The sequence below is a fragment of the Homarus americanus genome, unplaced genomic scaffold, assembly GCF_018991925.1.
Source record: "Homarus americanus isolate GMGI-L3 unplaced genomic scaffold, GMGI_Hamer_2.0 scaffold29216, whole genome shotgun sequence".
Taxonomy (NCBI): Eukaryota; Metazoa; Arthropoda; class Malacostraca; order Decapoda; family Nephropidae; genus Homarus; species Homarus americanus.
Genome location: NW_024733415.1, coordinates 9,194 through 32,500, shown reverse-complemented (window position 1 = coordinate 32,500; position 23,307 = coordinate 9,194). Strand labels below are relative to the sequence as shown.

General features: G+C 42.8%; 1 protein-coding gene across 1 annotated transcript in view; it reads left to right on the top strand.

Moving 5' to 3' along the window:
• LOC121869808 (calcium-activated chloride channel regulator 1-like) overlaps nt 1-16,674 on the top strand; it is a gene marked incomplete at its 3' end in the record, with an annotated part of 206,955 nt that extends 190,281 nt beyond the window's left edge. Inside the window, exons 8-9 of the mRNA XM_042371386.1 lie at nt 10,472-10,617; nt 16,456-16,674. Of these exons, the coding sequence (XP_042227320.1) occupies nt 10,472-10,617; nt 16,456-16,674 (365 nt within the window). The remainder of the gene's footprint in view (nt 1-10,471; nt 10,618-16,455) is intronic.
• Nucleotides 16,675-23,307: the final 6,633 nt, after the last annotated feature.

The window sequence follows — 23,307 nt, the reverse complement described above, 5'->3', positions numbered from 1 at the left end:
ATATTGTTGTAGTAATGATAGTAGTAATTATGGGTTATGATGGTAGTAGTGGTTTATTCTAGTTAATGGAAGGGGGCGGGGGTTGTGATGATGGTGAGGGGAATAAAAGTGATGGTGTAAGTTGGTGGTGATAGTGACAGACCAACACAGATCTCAACATACCACTTCAATGTCTCTATAGATTTTTTTTATTCCTGTGATTTTTTTTTTGTACACACCTAAAAGTTTTGTCCGATGTTTGAAGACCTTTTATTTGACTTATTTAAAGGACTTTCTGGTATTTTTATTCTGTTACTTAACATTTATAAAGGAATTCCGGTATTTAGAATGTTACTAAACTCACATACAGGAATTCCGCTATTTAGAATATTTTACTAAATATATAAAAAGTGTTTGAGCGGAATAAATATTTTTTTTCATATTGTATTGAATATTTGTTTATTTGTTATTATTTTTTCGTTGTATAGATCAGTCCTGTATATTTGTCCATTTTCTATCATTAATCTACAGGCATCATCATCTTCATCATCATCATCATCATTATTATCATCTTCATCATCATCTCCTCTCCCACCACCACCATCACTACCAATACTGCTACTACTACCACCACCACCAACTCTCCCTCCACCACCACCACCAACTCTCCCTCCTTCACCACCATCACCCCCACCAACTTTCCCTCCACCACCAACTCTCCTCCACCACCACCTTTCCCTCCTACAGCCAACTCTCCTCCCACCACCACCGCTCTCCTCCACCACCACAACTCCCCTCACCACCACCAACTCTTCCTTCTGCTTTACCTGTCTCCCTCCACCAACACCACCACCAACTCTCCAGCACCACCACCAACTCTCCTTCCTGGCACACCACCAACTCTCCCTCCACCAGCACCACCACCAACTCTCCTTCACCCAGCACCCCCACCACCTCTCCCTCACCACCACCACCACCACCACCACCACCTCACCACCACCAACTCTCCCAGCACCACCAGCTCTCCTTCACCAGCACCACCACCAACTCTCCTTCACCCACCACTACAGCTTATCACACAGCCCGCGCTATACTCGGCATGAGAGCTTAGAGATTATCCACGTCCTCGACGAGATATGTTAATAATTTTATAAACTTTAACTGGCAGGGAGTAAGATAGTCAGACCGAGGCATGCTTCTTACCCCACCCCACTTGCCCCTTGCCCGTCACGTCCCCGCCCCTTGCCCGCCCGCCCCGCCCTTGTTTGTTCTTGCTTAAGTAAAGTCAAGATAAGAAACTCTGAACGTGAGGAGGGGGTGTATGAGGTGTGACAGTGTGAGGGAGGGAGTGAGGAAAGTGTGTGTTAGAGTGGTGTATGAGGGAGGGAGGTGAGTGAGGGAGGGAGGGGTGAGGGACAGGTGTGGGAGGGAAGTATAACGCGATAGAATTACTTGAATGTATATTACGTGTGGTAAGCTAAAGAATTTTTCCTGTTGGTAGATGTGTGTGTGTGTGTGTGTGTGTATGTATGTATGTATGTATGTGTGTGTGTATGTATGTATGTATGTATGTATGTATTTATGTATGTATGTGTGTGTGTATGTATGTATTTATGTATGTATGTGTGTGTATGTATGTATGTATGTATGTATGTATGTGTGTGTATCTATGTATGTATGTATGTATGTATGTATGTATGTGTGTATGTATGTATGTATGTATGTATGTATGTATGTATGTATGTATGTGTGTGTGTGTGTATGTATGTGTGTGTGTGTGTATGTATGTATGTATGTATGTATGTATGTATGTATATATGTATGTATGTATGTATGTATGTGTGTGTGTTTGTGTGTCGTTAACGCTCCCTCCAGCGCCGTGATGTATCGTATATATTTCTGAGAGTATTTCAACAGGTCTCACGTTCTTGCCGGCAGATTACTGAATGGTGAAAAATAATATAATTAATTCTGAGTCTGGAATGAATCTTCTGTTTTATGTTAAACTATTAAACCATCGTTCTGGATTAAACCCTTAAACCCCGACGCAAGATTAATCCTTCTCTCTGATGTCACCAAGGCTTTTAAGTTGAGTATGCGATTTTACTCGGAAACTTAAACCTTTTGATGCTTATAAGAGGTTTTACTTAGAACAATAAACCATCCTAACACTTACAGAATACAAACTTATAAAGTAATTCTCTGGAAGTGAAGTAAATGAGAGACTGACACCATCAATACATGTTAGGAAGGAAGTTTCAAATTCTTAATGATTCATGTTTTCTGAAATTGACTAAACTGTTTGTGATTCTTTCGTTTGATTCGTGATTCGTCTTATTCTTCACAATTCGTTATAATATACACCTCACATTATTTCAATTATTACCGATACTACTACAATTACTACCACCATTACAATATGACTACCAATACTACTATATATATGACTACTACCACCACGACTACCATTACTATACTACACCACCATTACCGCTACACGTCACTATACTGCACCACTACCACTACTACTACTACTACTACTAACAGACAAGCCCATTAGCATTTAAACCCGGGATGGTAGGTAGGTAGGTAGGTAGGTAGGTAGGTAGGTAGGTAGGTAGGTAGGTAGGTAGGTAGGTAGGTAGGTAGGGAAGGAGGGGTCTGTGTATGGCCGCCTGTTGAATCGTACGGATACATTATTTACGCTTTATATTCTGGACGTGATGTTGTCTGTCCCTTCTTCCCTCTCACCTACCCCTCTCCATCCCTCTCACCTAGAACCGAGTACTCCAGCTGATTGGTTCAGGCAAATATACGACCAGAATGAAGGATATATATGGTGGGTTTTGTGTGTGTGTGTGTGTTTGTGTGGTGTGTGTGTGTGTGTGTGTGTGTGTGTGTGTGTGTGTGTGTGTGTGTGTGTGTGTGTGTGTGTGTGTGTGTGTGTGTGTGTGTGTGTGTGTGTCAACTTTGTCAATCTCGTGGTTAGTAGATTTAAAACCAGTGTTCAATAAGAGAGGAGAGGAACTTGTGTTGATTGCCGGGTGTGTCGTCCTCTAGAGGAGTGTGAGAGGGTCATCTGAAGGAGGAGGAAGGAGTATAGAGTCTTCTGAAGGAGGAAGGGGGTATAGAGTCTTCTGAAGGAGGAGGGGGGTATAGAGTCTTCTGAAGGAGGAAGGGGGTATAGAGTCTTCTGAAGGAGGAGGGGGAGTATAGAGTCTTCTGAAGGAGGAAGGGGGTATAGAGTCTTCTGAAGGAGGAGGGGGAGTATAGAGTCTTCTGGAGGCGAATAAAAGCATCACCTCTGCCGTTAAGTGAACCCCAGCCTTCGTGAGACAAGACAACCCAGTCACCCCCTCATCACCCCACTGCCTCTTCCGCTACTCGTATCTCCCGCTTTGTTATCATGTTCAGACGGCCTCTTCCCTCATTTCAGACGCCCCACCTCCCTCACTTAATACGCCCCACTTCCCTCACCTCGGTTGCACCAAGACCCGACCTGACACCCCCAGCACCAAGGACTACCAACGCACAATCTTGCAACTCCTCAGTCTTGAACTAATGCAATTGCACTGATCTTGTAGTGCAAGTACATCGGAATTAAGGATTCTACTTGGGGGAATACTGTTAACATTCTCAAATGTAAATTTAGGCATGAAGTTTAGTATTGCGTCGCCGGCAGCCTTGATACACAACACACGGGTCTAGTACAGTACCACTAAATGTGGATCCCGGAGTGTTGAGGGCGGGCGATATACACCAAACCTCGTTCCTTCGTGATAGACGTTTACAAACAATATAATCAAGTCATCCTCATCTGCGTATTCCCTACAATTCGTGCACTCCGGAACACTCAGCGTCATTAGCCAGATACGACCAACTGTGTGGGAGCGTTTGATGTTTGAAGATATAATGGGTAAGATGGTGGGATTGGCTAAGATGACACACATATGCGTTGGTTGAGAGTGGCTGATCATCGACCTGCACAATGTATACAAATGTGTTATTTTTCATACATTTCTAAATATCTAACCATGATTCTGGCTGCCCCACATACTCGGTCAGCGTCAGCTCTCTGAGGTCTTACAGGCTGTATCACATCATAGTGCCACTGCTTGAGGGAGTCACTACCTACAACACCCGAGTGAGATGTTTGGGCCATGATGTTCCTGAGTCCTCACAGCTGGAAGTAGACGTCAGATGTGTTGTGATTTACTGGTGTTGCTCCCAAAGGTCAGGCAGGCGGTACAGACACTGGGTGACTCGGAGGTGAAGGAACAGAGAGTCTTTGTTCACTTAAAAAAAAATATTCTGAATTCTTACAAGGATTTCCGGCAAAATATCCCGGTAAGATATGAACCTCTGACGATGGCTTCACCCCTTAGTACACTATTATAGTACTGAAGAGAACAGGTCCACGTATTGGTTGAGGCATATTCGAGGAATTATCATTGTACTAGAAGGATTAATGTCACAAACTAACCATTTTATTGTGCTCCTGGGGGCCAGCATCCTCCTTGATATTAGATATACCAGTATTCACGTACAAGATCCTTCGCAAAATTCAATCTACTTTCATAAAAATTCTTTACAGACATCATATATTTATAGAATTTCAAAAGGCTAACCCTCGAGGTTCCACATATAATAATACAGATAAATTTTTGTGTATATTTTCGTCTTCCCCGATGTTGTTGTGACGGGCAGACCAGACCAGACCAGAACCTGACCTGACCTGGAGACCAACTTCCTCCTCCTCCCAGCCAACATACTCGTGTATCACCAGGTCTACCAGTCACCGTGATGGTTGGTGTCCGGGTGTGAGAATATTTCATCTGCCAATCTTCCCTCGAATGTACCCGGGTGTGAGGCGGCCAGTAATAAAGGAACAAGGTGGGCGGAGGTTGATCATTAAGACTTAACAAGGAAGTTCACTGAAAACCTGAAGTGTCGCCGGCGTGTACATCAACTGTGTACTCGTTTATCTACGCCGACACACTGTACTGTACATTGGGAGAGAGAGAGATTTTGTAGGCTGTACTAACCGATCACATTTGTAAGTGTGTGTGTGTGTGGAGCACTGCAGTTAGGAGCTTAACTTACCTGCAGTGAGAAAATTGGCAATTTAGTACTGACTGGACGGCAGGTGTGTGTGTGTTTGTGTAAGAGGAGGAGGATAGAGTTGGTTGGCGTCCTCCCTCACCCCCCCCCCTCCACAACGGCAAAATAATAGCAGCAGTTATTCAGTCTCCAAGTCGATGACTATTTAGAAATATAGATACAAATCCCGTACACATTTCGCTATATAGTACAGGTAAAGTAATCCTCGTAGGGTGGGCAGAGAATTAATACTATAATATGGATGTTATGAAAAGGTGCCCACTTAATTTAGCCAATCAGGTATACAGGAACAGGTGGTGAGAGTAGTAAATTGCTGCCTTAACTAGATAGGAAGAGTTATAATTATGTACTCGTATATACTACTCTCACTGTACATTGACCTCATGTACAACGAATGTGACCATTTGGTTATTGCCTGTTTACTATTATTATTATAAGTATTAATAATATTGTTGCTTTACTTCTTACGCTAGCTTAAGAATATGCTTTATATATATATATATATATATATATATATATATATATATATATATATATATATATATATATATATATATAGAGAGAGAGAGAGAGAGAGAGAGAGAGAGAGAGAGAGAGAGATTAATCAGCACCATATATACTGTATACTCGGAAACCCTTTAAGAAACAACTGAATGAACATTTGACATTAACAAGGTGATCATGATTACAAACAAGCCCTCACGTGTTAAACAAGGTTGACAAAGTAGTATGGAGAGGTAAAATACTGTGTGAGCTTCGTTCAGAACTAATTGCAGAAGGTAATCCCCAGTAACTGAGAGGCCCCGGTGACTGTCCTCTTGTCTCCCTGTAAATGTCAACACTTAACTGTAGATGTAACTAACTATAATGATGACTAATTGTAACTATAACTTACTGTAGTAATAACTAACTGTAGGTGTAACTGAGTGTAATGATAACTAACTGTAGTAATAACTAACTGTAGCTATAACTAACTGTAGGTGTAACTGAGTGTAATGATAACTAACTGTAGTAATAACTAACTGTAGCTATAACTAATTGTAGGTGGAACTGAGTGTAATGATAACTAACTGTAGTTATAAATAACTGTAACTAACTGTAATGATAACTAACTGGAGCTGTAACTAACTGTAACTATAACTAACTGTAATGATAACTAGCTGTAGCTGTAACTAACTGTACTTATAACTAATTATAATTATCACTAACTGTACCTGTAAATAACTGTAACCATAACTAACTGTAACCAACTAACTGTAAAAGCTGTAACTAACTGTACTAATAGTGATTATAATAGTGTTCTACGGGGGGTGATGACTTAAAGAATACATTGGTAGAAGCATTTGTTTTTCTGCTCACAACGCACCCGACTCTATATATAGTGTTCTCAACGCACCCGACTCTATATAGTGTTCTCAACGCACCCGACTCTATATAGTGTTCTCAACGCACCCGACTCTATATACTGTTCTCAACGCACCCGACTCTATATACTGTTCTCAACGCACCCGACTCTATACAGTGTTCTCAACGCACCCGACTCTATATACTGTTCTCAACGCACCCGACTCTATATAGTGTTCTCAACGCACCCGACTCTATATACTGTTCTCAACGCACCCGACTCTATATACTGTTCTCAACGCACCCGAGTCTATCTATATACTGTTCTCAACGCACCCGACTTTATATCGTGCTCTCAACGCACCCGACTCCTGAACTGTTCTCAACGCACCCGACTTTGGTAGGCACTAACATCATGAAAGTCAGTCAGGCGCTAACGTCAGCCGTGAAGAGCTGGCATTTGGAAGTCAGGGGGTTCAGCGTTACCATCACTAATGCTGGAAATTGTGGCCCCGTGGTTGTTTTCCATTAATCAGCTGGCAACACTGATTTGTGCTTCAACTGGTGGTGGTGGTGTGTGTGTGTGTGTGTAATAATAATAAATTATAATAATAAACGGTTTATTAATAGAGTTGCAGCCGGTGGCTGAAAATATACAGACTTACATTTAATTTAGACATAATGATATAATATGCATTGAATACATTTACAGGGCTGTGCAGTACATAAATCAGGAGTTGTTTATTATTTTAACAATAGATGGGATGATGCTGTTCTTATATCTATCGGCGTGGGCTCTTATGGGCTGAATTTTGTTGTAGTGGCGGACTGCGCGAGTTGGGTGGGGGGCGGCAGGAGGTGGCGATGGCGAGGGTGGTGCAGTAGTCCACGGCCAAACCTTTCCAGTACTTGGTGGTGGAGGTCACTGAGGGATGGCATTTCCAGGATGGAGAGAGCGTTGGTGTAGCCGGAGTATTCTGCGCCGAGCATGATTCTGCAGGCCCTTTTCTGTACCTTCTCTAGCTAACGTTGTTGGGTGGAGTTGAGAGAAGACGACCAGGCTGGTGACGCATACGTTAGTTTGGGGAGAATAAAGGCGTTGTAGATGGTCCTCAGCTCTGGCGTGGGTGTCCCAAGTGACCTAAGTCTTCGTAGCATGTAGAGACGATACGAGGCTGCCTTGACTGTGTTATTTACATGGGCCTTCCAGTCAAGTTTGTTGTCTATAGTTACACCCAGGAGTTTGGCAGACTGCACCAGCTGGAGAGGATGGGCACCCACTGTGACTGCTGGAGCTTGCACTGGAGTGATGGCGGTATTGATATGCATGACTACGGTTTTGGTGTGGTTGATGGTGACCTTGTTCTCCGTAGTCCATGCCTGTAGCCTGTCCAGGGTGCCTTGGAGCGATGAGTAGTCTGGTGCGGTGTTGTCCACTGAAACCCCCACAGTGCAGTCATCCACGTACTTCCCCCTGTGAGGAGTGTCCGATAGAGCGTCGTTGATCAGTATGAGGAAGCACAGTGGTCCCATCTTGGTCCCCTGGGGAACACCGCAGGTGAGGTGTTAGAATGTAGAGACCAAGCCCTGATACCTCACTGCTTGGCGACGTCCACTCAAGAAATCAGTGACCCATGAGACCAGGTTGGTGGGCAGCCCTAGTGCAATAGCCTTGTTGATAACAGTGCAGTGATCAACAAGGTCAAAGGCCTTCCTGAAGTCCACAAGGGCAACGGCCAGTGATGTCTTACGTTTCTGCAAGTTTTTGTGCAGAAAATCCAGAAAGCTCACCAAGCAGTGTGATGTAGAGGAGGTCCTCATATTGTCAAATTGCTATGGATCAATTGACTGATAAATACTGGCAATGTGTGTGTGTGACTTATGTCCTAACTGCATCTGGCAACACCGATTAGTCACAACTGGCAGCATTGATTTGTTTCGACAGGTAACACTGATTTGCCTCCCTATCTCAGTTGGCAACACTGACTTTTACCGCACCTGGCAACTCTGGCTAATGTTCCAGCTGGCAACACGGTTAACACTGGGTCTTTAAATGTCAGCAAACAAAATATCAAATAGTGTTGTCATTCAGTAATCAGCACGTATCAGTTAATGTTTACGTGAACTGTCAGAATTGTTGTGTGAAATAGTCTATTCTGTAACAAAAAGCTTTCAGTGAGTTTGTATCTGATGTCAACACACAGACACGCTTAACCTTCTGAGTACGATATCGGATAAAATATACCTCCACTGAGTAAGGTATCATAAGCCTCATGAGTACAATGTAAATACTGAGTACGATGCCATTCCTTTGAGTATGATGAAAGAGCCCATTCAGTGAGGTATTTTTACCCCCCCTTGAGTACAATTACAACACCTTAAATACGATGACAACCCCTTGAGTACGATGCCAATCCCTTGAGTACGATGCTCACCGAGTAAGTTATTTCAACCCCCCCTTGAGTACAATTACAACACCTTAAATATGATTACAACCCTTTGATTACGATGCTAACCCCTGAGTACGATAAAATTGCCCACTAGGTAAGGTACGCACTTTCACCCAATGATTACGATGATTTAACATCTTGAGTACGATGACCAAGTTCAATGAGTGAGTTGATATTATACTTAAGGTGTTATCGTACTCAGGGGGTTGTCATCGTACTCAAGGGGTTAGCATCGTACTCAAAGGGCGTCGTCGTACTCAGGGGGTTGTCATCGCACGCTGGGCTGCCATCGTACTCTGGGCTGCCATCGTACTCTGGGTTGTCATCGTACTTGAGGGGTTAGCATCGTACTCTGGACTGCCATCGTACTCTGGGTTGTCATTGTACTCGAGACGTTCGCATCGCACTCTAGACTACCATCGTACTCTAGGCAGCCATCGTACTCAAGAAACAGAAATCACTGTCATCCCACGGGCGAACATTTCCTGACAATAGAAATCAGATGTCTCTCACAGAATGTTAATTAACCACTTCATTATATATGTTCTCGTAATTTCTACTCTAGATAATAAAATGAATATACCTGGTGGGTGTTTTCTGTACATGGTGACATTACAGTTTTTTTACGTATTAGTGACAGGTGGGGTGAGAGGTCATAAGATAAATCAGGTTAAAGTTTTACTTGTTGGTATTCAATCGTTACATCACGTTAAACTTTGTTGGTTGTCGGTATTCAATCGTTACATCACGTTAAACTTTGTTGGTTGTCGGTATTCAATCGTTACATCACGTTAAACTTTGTTGGTTGTCGGTATTCAATCGTTACATCACGTTAAACTTTGTTGATTGTCGGTATTCAATCGTTACATCACGTTAAACTTTGTTGATTGTCGGTATTCAATCGTTACATAACGTTAAACTTTGTTGGTTGTCGGTATTCAATCGTTACATCACGTTAAACTTTGTTGATTGTCGGTATTCAATCGTTACATCACGTTAAACTTTGTTGGTTGTCGGTATTCAATCGTTACACCACGTTAAACTTTGTTGCTTGTTGGTACTCAATCGTTACATCACAATGTTGCTTAATATTACTGGTGGTTATTGAGGGAGGGAAACGTAATGATTGGTTGAAGTTAAGATCAGGTGTTGAGGTATTCACTGCGTATAGTATTTCGTATATTAAGTAAATTTAGTCTTAGTTTTGATGTCATTTGAGAAATAAGATGAACTTACAGTGATCTTAATTTTTGTTTTCAGTCAGCTTAACTTAACCTGACCTAACTTAACTAAACTTAATGTAACTTAACCTAACCTAAATTAACCTAACCACCTAAGCTTAATTTCCTAAATTATGCTTAGTTTCTTTGATTTGACACTTAACCACCTGAATGAAGCTGACACAATATTAAGCAGACCCTGTGTAACTATCTTGGTATTAAACTGACCTTCTGTACAGTCTATAGTATTAAGCTGACCTTGTATGCTCACCTGGCCTTATAAATCAAACTTAATATGTTAAACTGACCTTTTTATTATCACCTAACTTGACCTGACCTGACCTCTCACCCCCACAGGAACACAGTCGTTCGCCGTGCTGGACGAAGGGATCGGCAGTGACAGCAAAGTATCCATGATGGTGTGTCTGATGGACGCTCTCTACGCCGCTCTGAGACTCTTCATCCCCGACGCTGAGCAACTTCCCCTCCTCGTCCATAAAAAGGTGGGTGGGTAGAGGAGGTGGGTGGAGGAGGTGGGGGAAAGGGGTCGGTGGAAGAGAGAAAAGAGGAAGGGATTAAGGGAGGTTTGGAAAGGAGTGGGCATGAGAGAGTGGGTATTGACGAATATGTGTTATAGACTAATTGTATGTCTAATTTATTAAAACACACATACATAAATACATATGGAGAGACACATATACTGTACATACATATCCACGGGTATGACATGATTTTAATTCGATGTGTTGTAATAGTCATCAGTTTGTATTATATTATTATTATTTGTTACACCTGTTGGCTCCTTGAAGGTCACAGGTACGAGGGGTGACTTGTGGTGATGTTGTTTTGACTCCGGGCCTCCTCCTCCTCCTCCTCCTCCTCTTACCCCCTCTCTCCTCAACCTCTGAACTTTAAGTGAAGGGCCACAAACACTTCCTTTCCTTTCCTTCCCCTCTCAGCGTTCCTCCTCTCCCTTTCCCCCCCGCCCCACTCTTCCTTATCATGACCCTCGCCCTAACACTTCGTCATCGTTCCATCATATCGCCAGTCACGCCCTCGCCACCCCTCCTTCTGTATCCCACCTTGTTACTACCACTCGCCACTCGCCTACCACACCCTCACTCCTTACACAATACACTACACCCTCACTCCCCACACCACACCCTCACTCCCCACACTTCACCCTCACTCCCCACACCACACCCTCACTCCCCACACAGTATACAATACACAGAGTGGCATCATTCTGGCACATATAATCAGGTCAGGAAGTCCGGACTCAAAGGATAGTTTTACCTGAGTTTGTTACATGGTGTTGCAGCCTTTGGGTCTGCGAACTCAAACTGCATAACAAAGTTGATTGGAATCACAAATTCCTCGTATCATTTAGGAGTCTGCCGCTGGCTGACTGGCACAGCATGTGTGGACTGAACACGGTGGGGGTGAAGGGTAGAGGAGGGGGAGTGTTACTACCGTAACTACCACCAGCACCTGGACATTACCGTCACCACACAAGCTCACTAATCCAACAACCGTAATATTACACACTACCACAACCCAACACCACTACCACTACACAACACTACAGTACCATCACCATCCAACACCACTACCACTACAAAACAATACCATTATACACTCCTACAACCCAATACCACTGCACACTACCACCACCCAACTACACTACTCAACACCACACTTCACAACCACCCCCACTACACCACCACCACCACAACAACACAGGAATCGTGGTAGAAACGCTGATGATTAAAATTACTGATAGATCAAACAGTTATTACCATGCTTTGCACTACGGTAATTTATAATGTATGGAGATCCAAAAATACATACAGTACCTGCATTATTCGCGTACATTAATATACAGCTAAAATACAACACACCTGAACCAACTCATTGTTAGGTTCAATATAAAGTCCTCACGTGTACCAGATCCTCGCCCCGGACTGGTTAGGATTGGGTTCGACGTTTATACATTTTAAATCTCTTTGGTAATCGATGGCAATGAGTGGTGACCTCCTGTGTGGTTATGGTAATTAATTTATTTATTTATGTTTAATTAGTCACCAATTTTTATTACACACGGGGGCTAATTTTAATTAGAGTTACTTTTATAGTAACTATTTGTATTTTCAATTAATTACTAGTATTTGAAAAGTAATATATGTTGTTATTATTATTATTATTATTATTGTTATTATTATTATTATTATTTTTATTTTTATTATTATTACTAGTAGTAGTAGTTGTTATTATTATTATTGTTGGTATTCCAGAAGCAGACACTACATAAAACAAAACAATTACTTAAATACAAACAATGCACTGTCAATAATTAAACAAAATCAAAACAAACAATAGAATATGAAAACAATTAACTGCACTTTTAATAAAACACCTGAGCAACGGGAAGAGGAGAGGAAATCACTTTGGGGGGGGGTTGAGGGTAAGGGAGGAAGGGAGTGTGAGGGTAAGGGAGGAAGGGAGTGTGAGGGTAAGGGAGGAAGGGAGTGTGAGGGTAAGGGAGGAAGGGAGTGTGAGAGAAGGAGGGAAAGTGTGAGGGGAGGAGAGGAGTGTGAGGGGAAGAGTGGAGTGTGATGGAAGGAGTAAGTGTGAGGGAAGAGGGGAGTGGAGTGTGAAGGTAGACTGGCAGTATGAGGGTAGAGAACAGGATATATCATGTGTTCGATTAGTGTTCCATATTGTTAGTCGATTGTTGGGGAAAGAAGCCGCCATGTTGTCGACACTGAGGAAAACATTGGAATGTGACCGACGGAATACAACTGCGTCTGGTCACTCATAATTCTCTCTCTCTCTCTCTCTCTCTCTCTCTCTCTCAACCTGGCCTTCCCTCTGCCCATATACAGTACTTCCTCTCACCTATCCCTCACTCCTTCAACTATCCTTACACCCTCTTACACCCATCCCTCACTTGCCTCTTTACACCTTCACCCCCTACCTCTTACATCTTCAACCTCACCTCCCCTTCACACCCTCTTACCTCACCACCTCACCACCTCACTTCACTTCCCCACACCCCTCACCTCCCCTTCACACCCTCTTACCTCACCACCTCACTTCACTTCCCCCACACCCCTCACCTCCCCTTCACACCCTCTTACCTCACCACCTCACTTCACTTCCCCCACACCCCTCACCTCCCCCCCTCACCCTCCTTGCGTCATTATCTCTTTCAGTTCGATATCATCCCCAAAGTACAATGTATTAGTTCATTGATTAATTAAGCTATGTTATCCCCTTGAGTACGTTAACTTAACCCCTTGAGTACAATGATTTTACACCCTGAGTACAAAAATTAAACCCATTGAATTACGTTGTCAGTCCCTTGAGTACGATGATCCTACCCCTTGATTATGAGGACTTAGCCCCTTGAATACGATAACTTTGCCCCTTGAATATGATGACTTGCCCCTCGGAGTACTTACGGGGATGCTTAATGTCATTGTGCTCCAGGAATTAACCATCATAAGCCCTCTGTTCATAACACTCGACTTTCCTCAAGCTATCTTCGCTTTTAATTTCCTCAATGCATATACTGGGGGGCAGGAGGAAGCACAGGGGGATCAGAGTGTTGCTACAGCGAAAAAAAAAAATGCTGAGAAAAAAATAAAGGTGGAGGAAATTGCAGATTTTAAGCACTCACACGACAATATGTTGGCAGGTGGACAATAGGACTTGCCGGGTCGGTGAAAAAAATGGGGGGAGGATGAGTGTTGTATTGAAGTCTTTGTAGAAGTGTGGAAAAAATACTTGGTCGTGCGAGAGAGCGAGAGCAGGAGTTAATTGTAAGGGATGGATGAAGAGCAGAGCACCATGGGGGTAATGCAGTGAAGTCCTGTTACGTATTTAATATAGTCACGTGTGTAATTACAGTCCAAGCTGTTAGGTATTTTAGTGTGTTTATTCCGTTAGCCATCCAGCTTTATAAAAGCCAAAACCCGAGTCTCTCACTGAAGGAATGTTTTGTTTAACTACAGGTTGCCATGACGTTACAGTTCACAGGTGGATTTGTTTACATAGTGTGTGGAGAAGGGCGGGTCCCTCATGCTCCTCAGGGGAACACAACAACTACTTTTTTTTAACATATACAACTGTGAAATTATTCTGGGCAGATATAACAGGTTGAGAAAGACTATAATGTAAACAAGATTAGACTTTAGGCTGCAGAATAATGTAGCTTTTATCATATAAGACTGGTTAAGAAGGACAGCTTGCAGAAGATTGTAACTTAGATAATGTTAGTAAAATAGAACAAGTTGGATTTTTTTTTAACTCATAATACATTAGATTATTCAGGTAAGAGACAGATATTTATACCGAGAAAATAAGATAAAAGGCGAGAAGAGTGAGGAGTGAGAGAAGGTCAGAGAGGAGTGAGATAATCTTTACACCTTGCTCCTCCAATTATTCATTCACCTGTTGCAACTTTGACCTTAAGAGATTTTTACATTTATTAGAAGTAAAGAGAATTGCTCGTGTTTCTCCTAAATGAAAATAGAAATATATACATTACTTTATTATAACCACAAAACAAATAGCTTGGAAAAAAAATAAAATTAGGAGGACTTTCAATACATCGTTTACTCTGCTACACAGTAAAGCTTGTGATAATCCAGGGAGAAATTATAGAACTATTGTACGACTAAAAACAGCAAAGGTCAGGGGTAAGTAAATATACATTATGGCCGCTTCTCCACCCAGCTCCTACCCGAGGCTCTGAGATAATTGTGCCAACCAACACCCATTGACGCTCAAGTGTGTTGTAATTAGAGCAACATTCACACACCACGCGTTGGCCTGTATGGGGAACCTTCCTATCACAATACTCTTAAACCTTTATACCTGAAACAGTTAATGATTTTCACTTTATACAGTAAATCGATCATGTGAAAATTAGGCAACACAGTTTATTTCACGTGCGATTAAAGACCGAAAGCGGTTAGGTTAGGTTAGGTTAGGTTTGGTTTGGTTTAGTTTAGTTTGGGTATTTAATCATCACGTGAAGTAAGCTGGGGTGCCTAATCTTCACGTGAGTCTAGCATATAGCTAATATATTGTCCTAGTATTATCAGTAAATATCCAACCTGAACTGTCCTCTCCATGTCTGACTACACAACACAACGTTACTGAAACACCTTGGATCAGGAACTTAGTGAAGAGGCATTACCACATTGCAGCCAGTCAGTGCCGATTCATTCCGAGAGCCATAACAATCCGTCAGCTGATCAGTGACGTCAGCCTAAGAGTCATAACAAACCGTCAGCTGATCTGTGACATCACTTGAAGCCTTACTACTCGTGGTGTTAGGATAAAAGCTTGTTAAGGCCTAGAGGAGCATGTAATAAAATGGACGAGTGAAAAGGAACTAAGGAAGGAAATTAAAAGGATGTATTAGTGTGAAAGCTGAAGGAAGAGCGAAGATAAAAGTAATTGGAGTGAGTGATTATATTAAGTGAAAAAAAGATGATTTGTAGTGAGACTTGAGAGAGAGAGAGAGAGAGAGAGAGAGAGAGAGTACACCTGTCTTGGTATGGAGGGTCTTGGGTCTTGTCCTGCCGTAACTCCCTAATATAGATATGTATGAACCAGGTAGGGAGGCGGCCACTGCTGATACGGACACCAAATAACGTTGGGTGACGTGTAGGGGATGAGGAGGGAGGCGTGGGGGGTGAGAGAGAGGTGTGGGATGAGGGATGTGGGGATGAGAGGGTGTGGGGGATGAGAGGGAGGGGGGGGATGAGAGGGAGGCGTGGGGGGATGAGGGGAGGGTGTGGGGTGAGAGAGAGGTGTGGGGATGAGGGAGGTGTGGGGGATGAGGAGAGGTGGGGGATGAGAGGGAGGCGTGTGGGGTGAGAGAGAGGGCGGGGTGGAGAGAGGTGTGGGGGATGAGAGGGAGGTGTGGGGATGAGAGGGAGGTGGGGGGTGAGAGGTGTGGGGATGAGAGGTGTGGGGATGAGAGGAGGCGTGGGGGGGTGAGAGGAGGTGGGGGTGAGGGGGTGTGGGGGATGAGAGGGAGGTGTGGGGATGAGGGAGGTGTGGGGGATGAGGGTGGGGAATGAGAGGGAGGTGTGGGGATGAGAGGGAGGTGTGGGGGATGAGAGAGGTGTGGGGGGATAAGAAGAGGTGTGGGGGATGAGAGGGGTGAGAGGGAGGTGTGAGGGGTCGCACGAAATACAACACAATACCACATATTTTTTCCCTACACTCATTTAATAACCACCTTCTTAACCTAAAAAAATAAAAAATAAAAAAAATAAAATGTGAAACTCCTGAACTAACTCTACCATCTTCACTTCCCACAGGAGTTCCCGGGCGGCATCATGAGCATCTCTCAGGGCACCTTCAACATTGACGAGTCCCTGGGAGGAGAGGTCAGGTTCGCCCTGACCTACTACGCCCTGGGTCACGTGGGCAATATGGTGAACCTCATCAACCCTCACGGCCTAATGTTAGAGACACTGCACATCCAGGAGGAGGATGGAGACGTCAACAGCATCTTTGTCACCGTCAGGAATGCCATGGTGAGTAACTGAGAGAGGGGTCACTTGGGCGGGTGATGGAGGGGGGAGGTGAGAGTCAGCTGGTGGCCACATCTGTTTAACCTTTTATAGTAGACTTTTATTTTTCGAGAATGGGGGGGGGGAAGGGGGGGAGGGGCTAAATAGATATGTATGTGATGATAAGGTAATTCACTTTTTTTGTATTATATTGAACGTGAAATATGTTTTGTTACGTATGTTTTACTTTCGGTGTTACGTAGGGGGTTAATGCTTCCGTTCCTAAGTCTGTGTTTTGAGTATTAAGTCAATAATGACAAATGAATACAGCTGGCCATTGAATAAACAAGTCCTGGGCCTGGAATAAACACACTGACCCTGGAATAAACAAGAGTTGGGCCTGGAATAAACAAGAGTTGGGCCTGGAATCAAGTCCTCGCTTGATTATTACGACAAATAAAAATAAATAAAGATAAAAAATAAATTACAAAAAAGATACAGAAACAAAAATATATTCGACCCTTAATATAGCTTTGGTTATGGCGCAGACAACAGACGTCAGAGCCATGGTTGTATCCGCCACGAAACCTTTTACCATCAGAGTGGATTAAAACATGAGATAAAGAGATAAAAGTTAAACGAAAGAAATATAGAGTAAAGGCCGAGGATAACGTAACGATATCGGTTCATTAACGACCAAGAAGATATCTGACCTGACCTGACCTGACCTTACCTTAAGAAGCAGGGCCAGATCGTAAATTGTTTTAAACCCTTGCAAGATGTGAGTGGGTGACCTAGCGCGCGCACACACACACACGCACGCACACACAGAGAGAGAGAGAGAGAGAGAGAGAGAGAGAGAGAGAGAGAGAGAGAGAGAGAGAGCCTTCCTAACCTTTGATCTTGGTAACGATACAATAACAAGCGCTGATGACGAGATGATCCTAAGTGGCCTTGTTATACCTTCCTATACACACAAGAGACCGAAGAAACACACACACACACACACACACACCACAAAAATGTACATCCACACACAGCACAAAAACGTACATACACAAAACAGATGCTCACATGTAAAACAAACACACACACACACACACACATCACAAAACAATACACACGAGTATTGTGAGTGAGTACTGTTTACTGTATACACAAAAGGATGGTGGCCAAGCAATTAATCCCATAAGAATATAACAAATCCAGGGGGTTAAGGACCAGCCAACATCGGTGAACTGATATCAGACAACCATAATTTGAACGTACGGTAAATGTAAATAATACGTTAATATATACTTGTCCTTTGTCTGCTCCCATGTCTTCCGGAGCTACTGTTGGCGTCTAGGAGGTCACACTACCGGCTGAGCTTAAGACCTCCATCACCTCTTCCCAAACCTCTCTCTTCTTAGATATCAACCCAAGTCATGGCTTTTATTGACCAGGGCGCCCTTTGGCTCTTCTAGCAACGCTCCTTCTGTATAATATAACTTACTCCGAGCAGCGAGGAAAGGTGAAGCAGGGCTACCAACCTCACCCTTACTCCTGATGACTATTAAAATTAGGTGACTTACCCATCACACCTTCGATGGGGTGTCAAGTGGGGCCCTAAATTTACTTTTTTTAACATACGGACGTGAGAGTGAAGTATTGGGAGTGAAGGGGAGAGGGAGAATGAGGTAGTAGAAGAGTGAGAGGGAGGGGTAGGAGGAAGGGATAGACATGGGAAGCAATGATAAGGGAGAAGAGGAGGAGAAGGACGTATATAAATAATCCACCAGATAAACATAGTAAACAAAACCACTGAAAAACTTACTTATATTTATTGCACAATGAGAGAGAGTGTGTAATCGCCTTTGTGTTTTCTTCTTCTTTCGTGTTGTACTTATTCACCCTCTTGTTCTTCGTCTTTATCATTATACTCTTACTCCTTTTCATCTTATTGTTTCTTCATATTCTCCTCTTCGTTTAGATTCTTTCCTCATCCTCCTTCTCTGCTTCTCCTCCACCACCACTTCTCACTCTCTCTCTCTCCTGTCGTGTGGTGTGCTTCTTCTTCCTGTCCTCCTCATCTCATGCTTCTTCTTTTCCTCTTCTGCTTCCCTTCTTCTTCTCATCTATCTCATCAACCTCCTCCCCCTCTTCTGCTTCCCCGCTCTTCCTCCTCATCTTTCTCCCCCACCTCCTCTGCTTCCCTTCCTCCTCCCCCTCCTTATCTCTCTCCTCCACCTCCTCACCCCTCTCCTCGACCTCTTCCTTTTCTGCTTTCCCTTCCTCTTCCTCATCTCTGCTCCACCTCCTCTTTTTTAGTGGGGGGAGCATGACACTCTGGTATTTGAGGCCGCTGTCACAAGTTCCGGGAAGGTGAAGTGTGCCAAGTAGAAGAAGAAGAATGTAAAGGAAGCAAGAAGAGATACGGAGGTAGGAAGGAAGAGAAAGTAGGAGGAGGAAGCGAGGGGAGCAAGAGGTAGTAAGAAGAGGAGGAAGCAGGGTTAGTAATACGTGGTGGGAGGAGGAGGAGGAGGAAGAAGGGGATAGAAAGAAGAATTGGGGTAGGAAGGAGGCTCTCAATTATACGTAAACCTCGGTAAACTGGCGAGAGGCTCAGTTATGGACCTCCTGTTGAGACTCAGGGTGGCTGCACGAGGCGATGGAGGTGAATAATTCGTGTTTATCTGTGACTGCTGTGAGTAGTTTAGAACGCGGGGCCTGATAAATGCATCTCGGAGTGAACGCTGGTGTGGGCGGGGATGTAGACTATTTTGCAGAGGTTATGTAGTCGAGAGGGATCAGTGTTTCAGGGTTATGTAGAAGAGAAGAACCAGTGATTTTGTAGAAGATAGGAACCAATGAGGGTTATGCATAAGAGAAGAGATAATGTTTCCGGGTTATGTAGTAGAGAAGAGAAACTATGATTTCAAGGTTATGTAGTAAAGAACGACCACAGCCAATTAAAACAAAACAAAAAGGTCTTTCTCGATAAATGAGGACTACCAATCACGTAGCTAAGTAACATAAACCCAAAATACTCACATATGCCAGTCACACAAACACCACAGTGGCATACAGAGAAATACATTGAAGTGTTTATAAATACACAGTGCAGGGAGAGAAGAAGGGGTGAGGTAGGAAGGAAGAGAGAGAGGGAGAGGGGGATTTCGCATAACCCTTACCTTCGACGATGCACGAGATCCGAATCAGATTACCCCCATTAGGGACCATTACTTCTCTATTTTTTCCACGTCAGTCCTATTTTTGTGCATTCCGCCCCTCTTCCTACTCGTGTTAATCGCCTCAGCGCCGCCCCCTGGCGTCCATTAGTACTGCCATAACGCCACGCTGATTGGATCGAGTATCGCCTGCTTGTGCTTCGCCTCGTTCAGAATTTATGAGCATGGCGAATGAAGGAGTGGTTATGATGCACCAGTCTTGTTCCTTCATGGTGGTGGTGGGTTGTTTTTTTGTGATCGTGGTGATTTAGGTTTTAATTATCCCCCCCCCCCCGTCCCCCCACCCATTTCCTGAATAATAAAGTAGTTTTGTGTGTGTGAGAAGTTTCAGTGCTCCTTAATACACGTGTTTATTTAACTCAGATCAGTGACGGCAGAACATTCCTATCCTTTGTAAAACTTCCATGAGTACTGATCCCCGACTACCAGATCACAAATAAAGCCTCTGATCCAGATTACAATAGTTCCTGGCCCTGAGTGCACTGGTCCCTACCCCCTTATAGTAAGTTCCTGGCCCTGAGTGCACTGGTTCCTACCCCCTTACAGTAAGCCAATCAATACTCTGTCGTCTTTTATGAGATTATTAAGATACCTGATATATTGTGTACGGGGTAGAAGAGTAACCATATGGTGGAGTCTCCCCTTCACTCTGTCTTCTTTTTCTGTTGATGTTTATCCTCACATTCCAGGATTGACGTTTGATTAATTTATTCCTAGTTTGTATTTACTAGTACCAATTTCTAGTTCCCAGTTACTAGTACCATTACCTATTTCTCAGCTACTTTTTACTGAAAATTTACAGAAAAGATGGCTAAAAATAAACTTTCTAAAAATACAGGGTGTCTCAGAATAGTGCATACAAATAGCCTTATGTGCTTTCGCGGAGATCGTGTGAATGTTTGTATTAAAACAACATTGGCCTCACTTGTTGATTTATGAGGTCTCCCACAAGTGAGGATAACGCAACTGTTGTAAATTGTAATACAAGCATTATACATATAGCGTAATACTATATAAACTGGATATATGAGATGGTATGTATTCCTTAGCTATACCGTCACTAATAGAATCGTCGACCAGGAAAGGTGAAATAACATAAGATATTCCTTCCTTCAACAACTAATACTTGACTGACTCCTTCAAGAGCTTCACCCTCCTCCAAACTCCTCCACGTCTCCTCCAAACTCCTCCACGTCTCCTCCAAACTCGCCATCATCATCATCTTTGGAGGCACCGACACTGGGGAAATTTGATGACTAAGGTAGCTGAGGTTAAGTTTAAGATAATTTGGGGTTAGGTTTGGTAGTTTAGATAAAGTCAAACTAATATGGGTTATGTTTGGTGGGTTAAGGTAAGGTAATTTGGATTCGATTAAATTGATTAGATTAGGTTAGATTCTTTGAGTTAAGTCAAATAGGTTAAAATGGTCAGGTTAAATTATGTATCTACCTGGGGATAAGTTAGTCTCGATAGATTAGGTTAGATAATATTTGGATTAAGTCAGGTTATGTTAATTACCTCATTTAACTTAAAATATTGGGGTGTAGTTAAGAAACTTGTGTCAAGGTAGGTTAGGTTATATTAAGTTATGTTAAATCCTTTAGATTAGTCAGGTAAGGTAAATTTAGGTTAGATGGGTTAGGTTAGGTTAGGTTAGGTTAGGTTAGGTTAGGTTAGGTTAGGTTAGGTCAGATAATTGTGTTAAAGTAGGTTAGGGAGATTAGGTAAAGATAAGACCAGGTTAAGTAATTAGGTATAAGTTAGGTCAGATAAGCAGGGTCAGCCTAGGTCAACACGTAAATCAACACTAGTAAACACACAAACTTCCCCGGGTAATTACTACACATAAGCCAAGGGATGGTATTAAAATATCTCCCCTTTCCTCCCTAACATTATCAGTTATTTCAAGAGATAACGATTAAATAAAGAACTGCTAAGTGATAAAAAATAAATAAATAAAAAACATGATAAGCTTGACTGAATAAATAACAATACTGATAAGATTGATTGAATAAATAACTCTAACGTGATAAGTTTAAATAACAAACAGTAAGGTTTCATTCTCTCCCCTCTCATTATCCGGGGCAGGACTTTGGGGTGGCAGGTAGGATCTAATTTATCCAATAAATGTATGTTGGCAGACCCCACACTGTGTGTGTGTGTGTGAGAGAGAGAGAGAGAGAGAGAGAGAGAGAGAGAGAGAGAGAGAGAGAGAGAGAGAGAGAGAGAGAGAGAGAGAGAGAGAGACTACATTATTTCCTAATGCAAAATTCTTGTGTGTTAGAGAAAAAGAATAACAAGGCCACAGCCTCGGGGTCGTTTTGCGGCAATATTTTTGTGGTTTCGCAGGAAAAAATATCAAGATTATAACTTCTGGATACTTTCAGGTCAAAATACTTTATTTTAGGGGGGAAAAAGGGAATACCAAGGCAATGGTTTCATGTTATTGAGGGCGAATTCTTGCGATTTTTGGGTGAAAAATTATGCCAAGACTATTATAGCCTTGGAGTCCTGCTAAGGTCAAATTCTTGTATTTTAAGAGGAAAAAGTTAAGGCTAAATTCTTGTGTCAACAGGACACCAAGGCTGTATCTTGTTACAGTAAACTTTAAAACTAAACAAACAAAAATCACTCAATAGGACACCAAAATGTTTTCTTCTTTTTCCTCCTAAACCATTTTTTACCCTGAGTATTGTCTAATGGTAGACCCTGCTGCCATATGGCATCACAAAAATTGTGACCAAATCCCAGGTTGCTGATCTGACTTTCTGCCTCATTTACACACAATTGCAGGGTCATTTTATTTGTGTGCGCAATACTTCCTTTGTACCGTTTTAGTATGACAGGTCACTACAGTAATGGTAGTAACTTAACTAACAAGCAATAGTAACTCACCATAAGTAATTCACGTAAGAAACTAATGAGGCAGAATTATCACTCACAATTAGATATCATTCACAGAAATAACCCTAACAGGGGTAACTCAATGAGGAAGGTCACAGGAATAACCCTAACAGGGGTAACTCAATGAGGAAGGTCACAGGAATAACCCTAACAGGGGTAACTCAATGAGGAAGGTCACAGGAATAACCCTAACGGGTAACGCAATGAGGAAGGTCACAGGAATAACCCAAACAGGGGTAACTCAATGAGGAAGGTCACAGGAATAACCCTAACAGGGGTAACTCAATGAGGAAGGTCACAGGTAACTAACAATGAGGAAGGTCACAGGAATAACCCAAACAGGGGTAACTCAATGAGGAAGGTCACAGGAATAACTCACAGAGGCAGCTCACAGGGACGCCAGGTGACCCACTTGATATTCACCATATCCGCCAGAGGAAATTACCCCCCCCCTCCCCCCCAAGTGCCTCTAGCCTCGCTCACTCGATGATATTATCTGGATATTCTCTTTCGTTCACTCTGT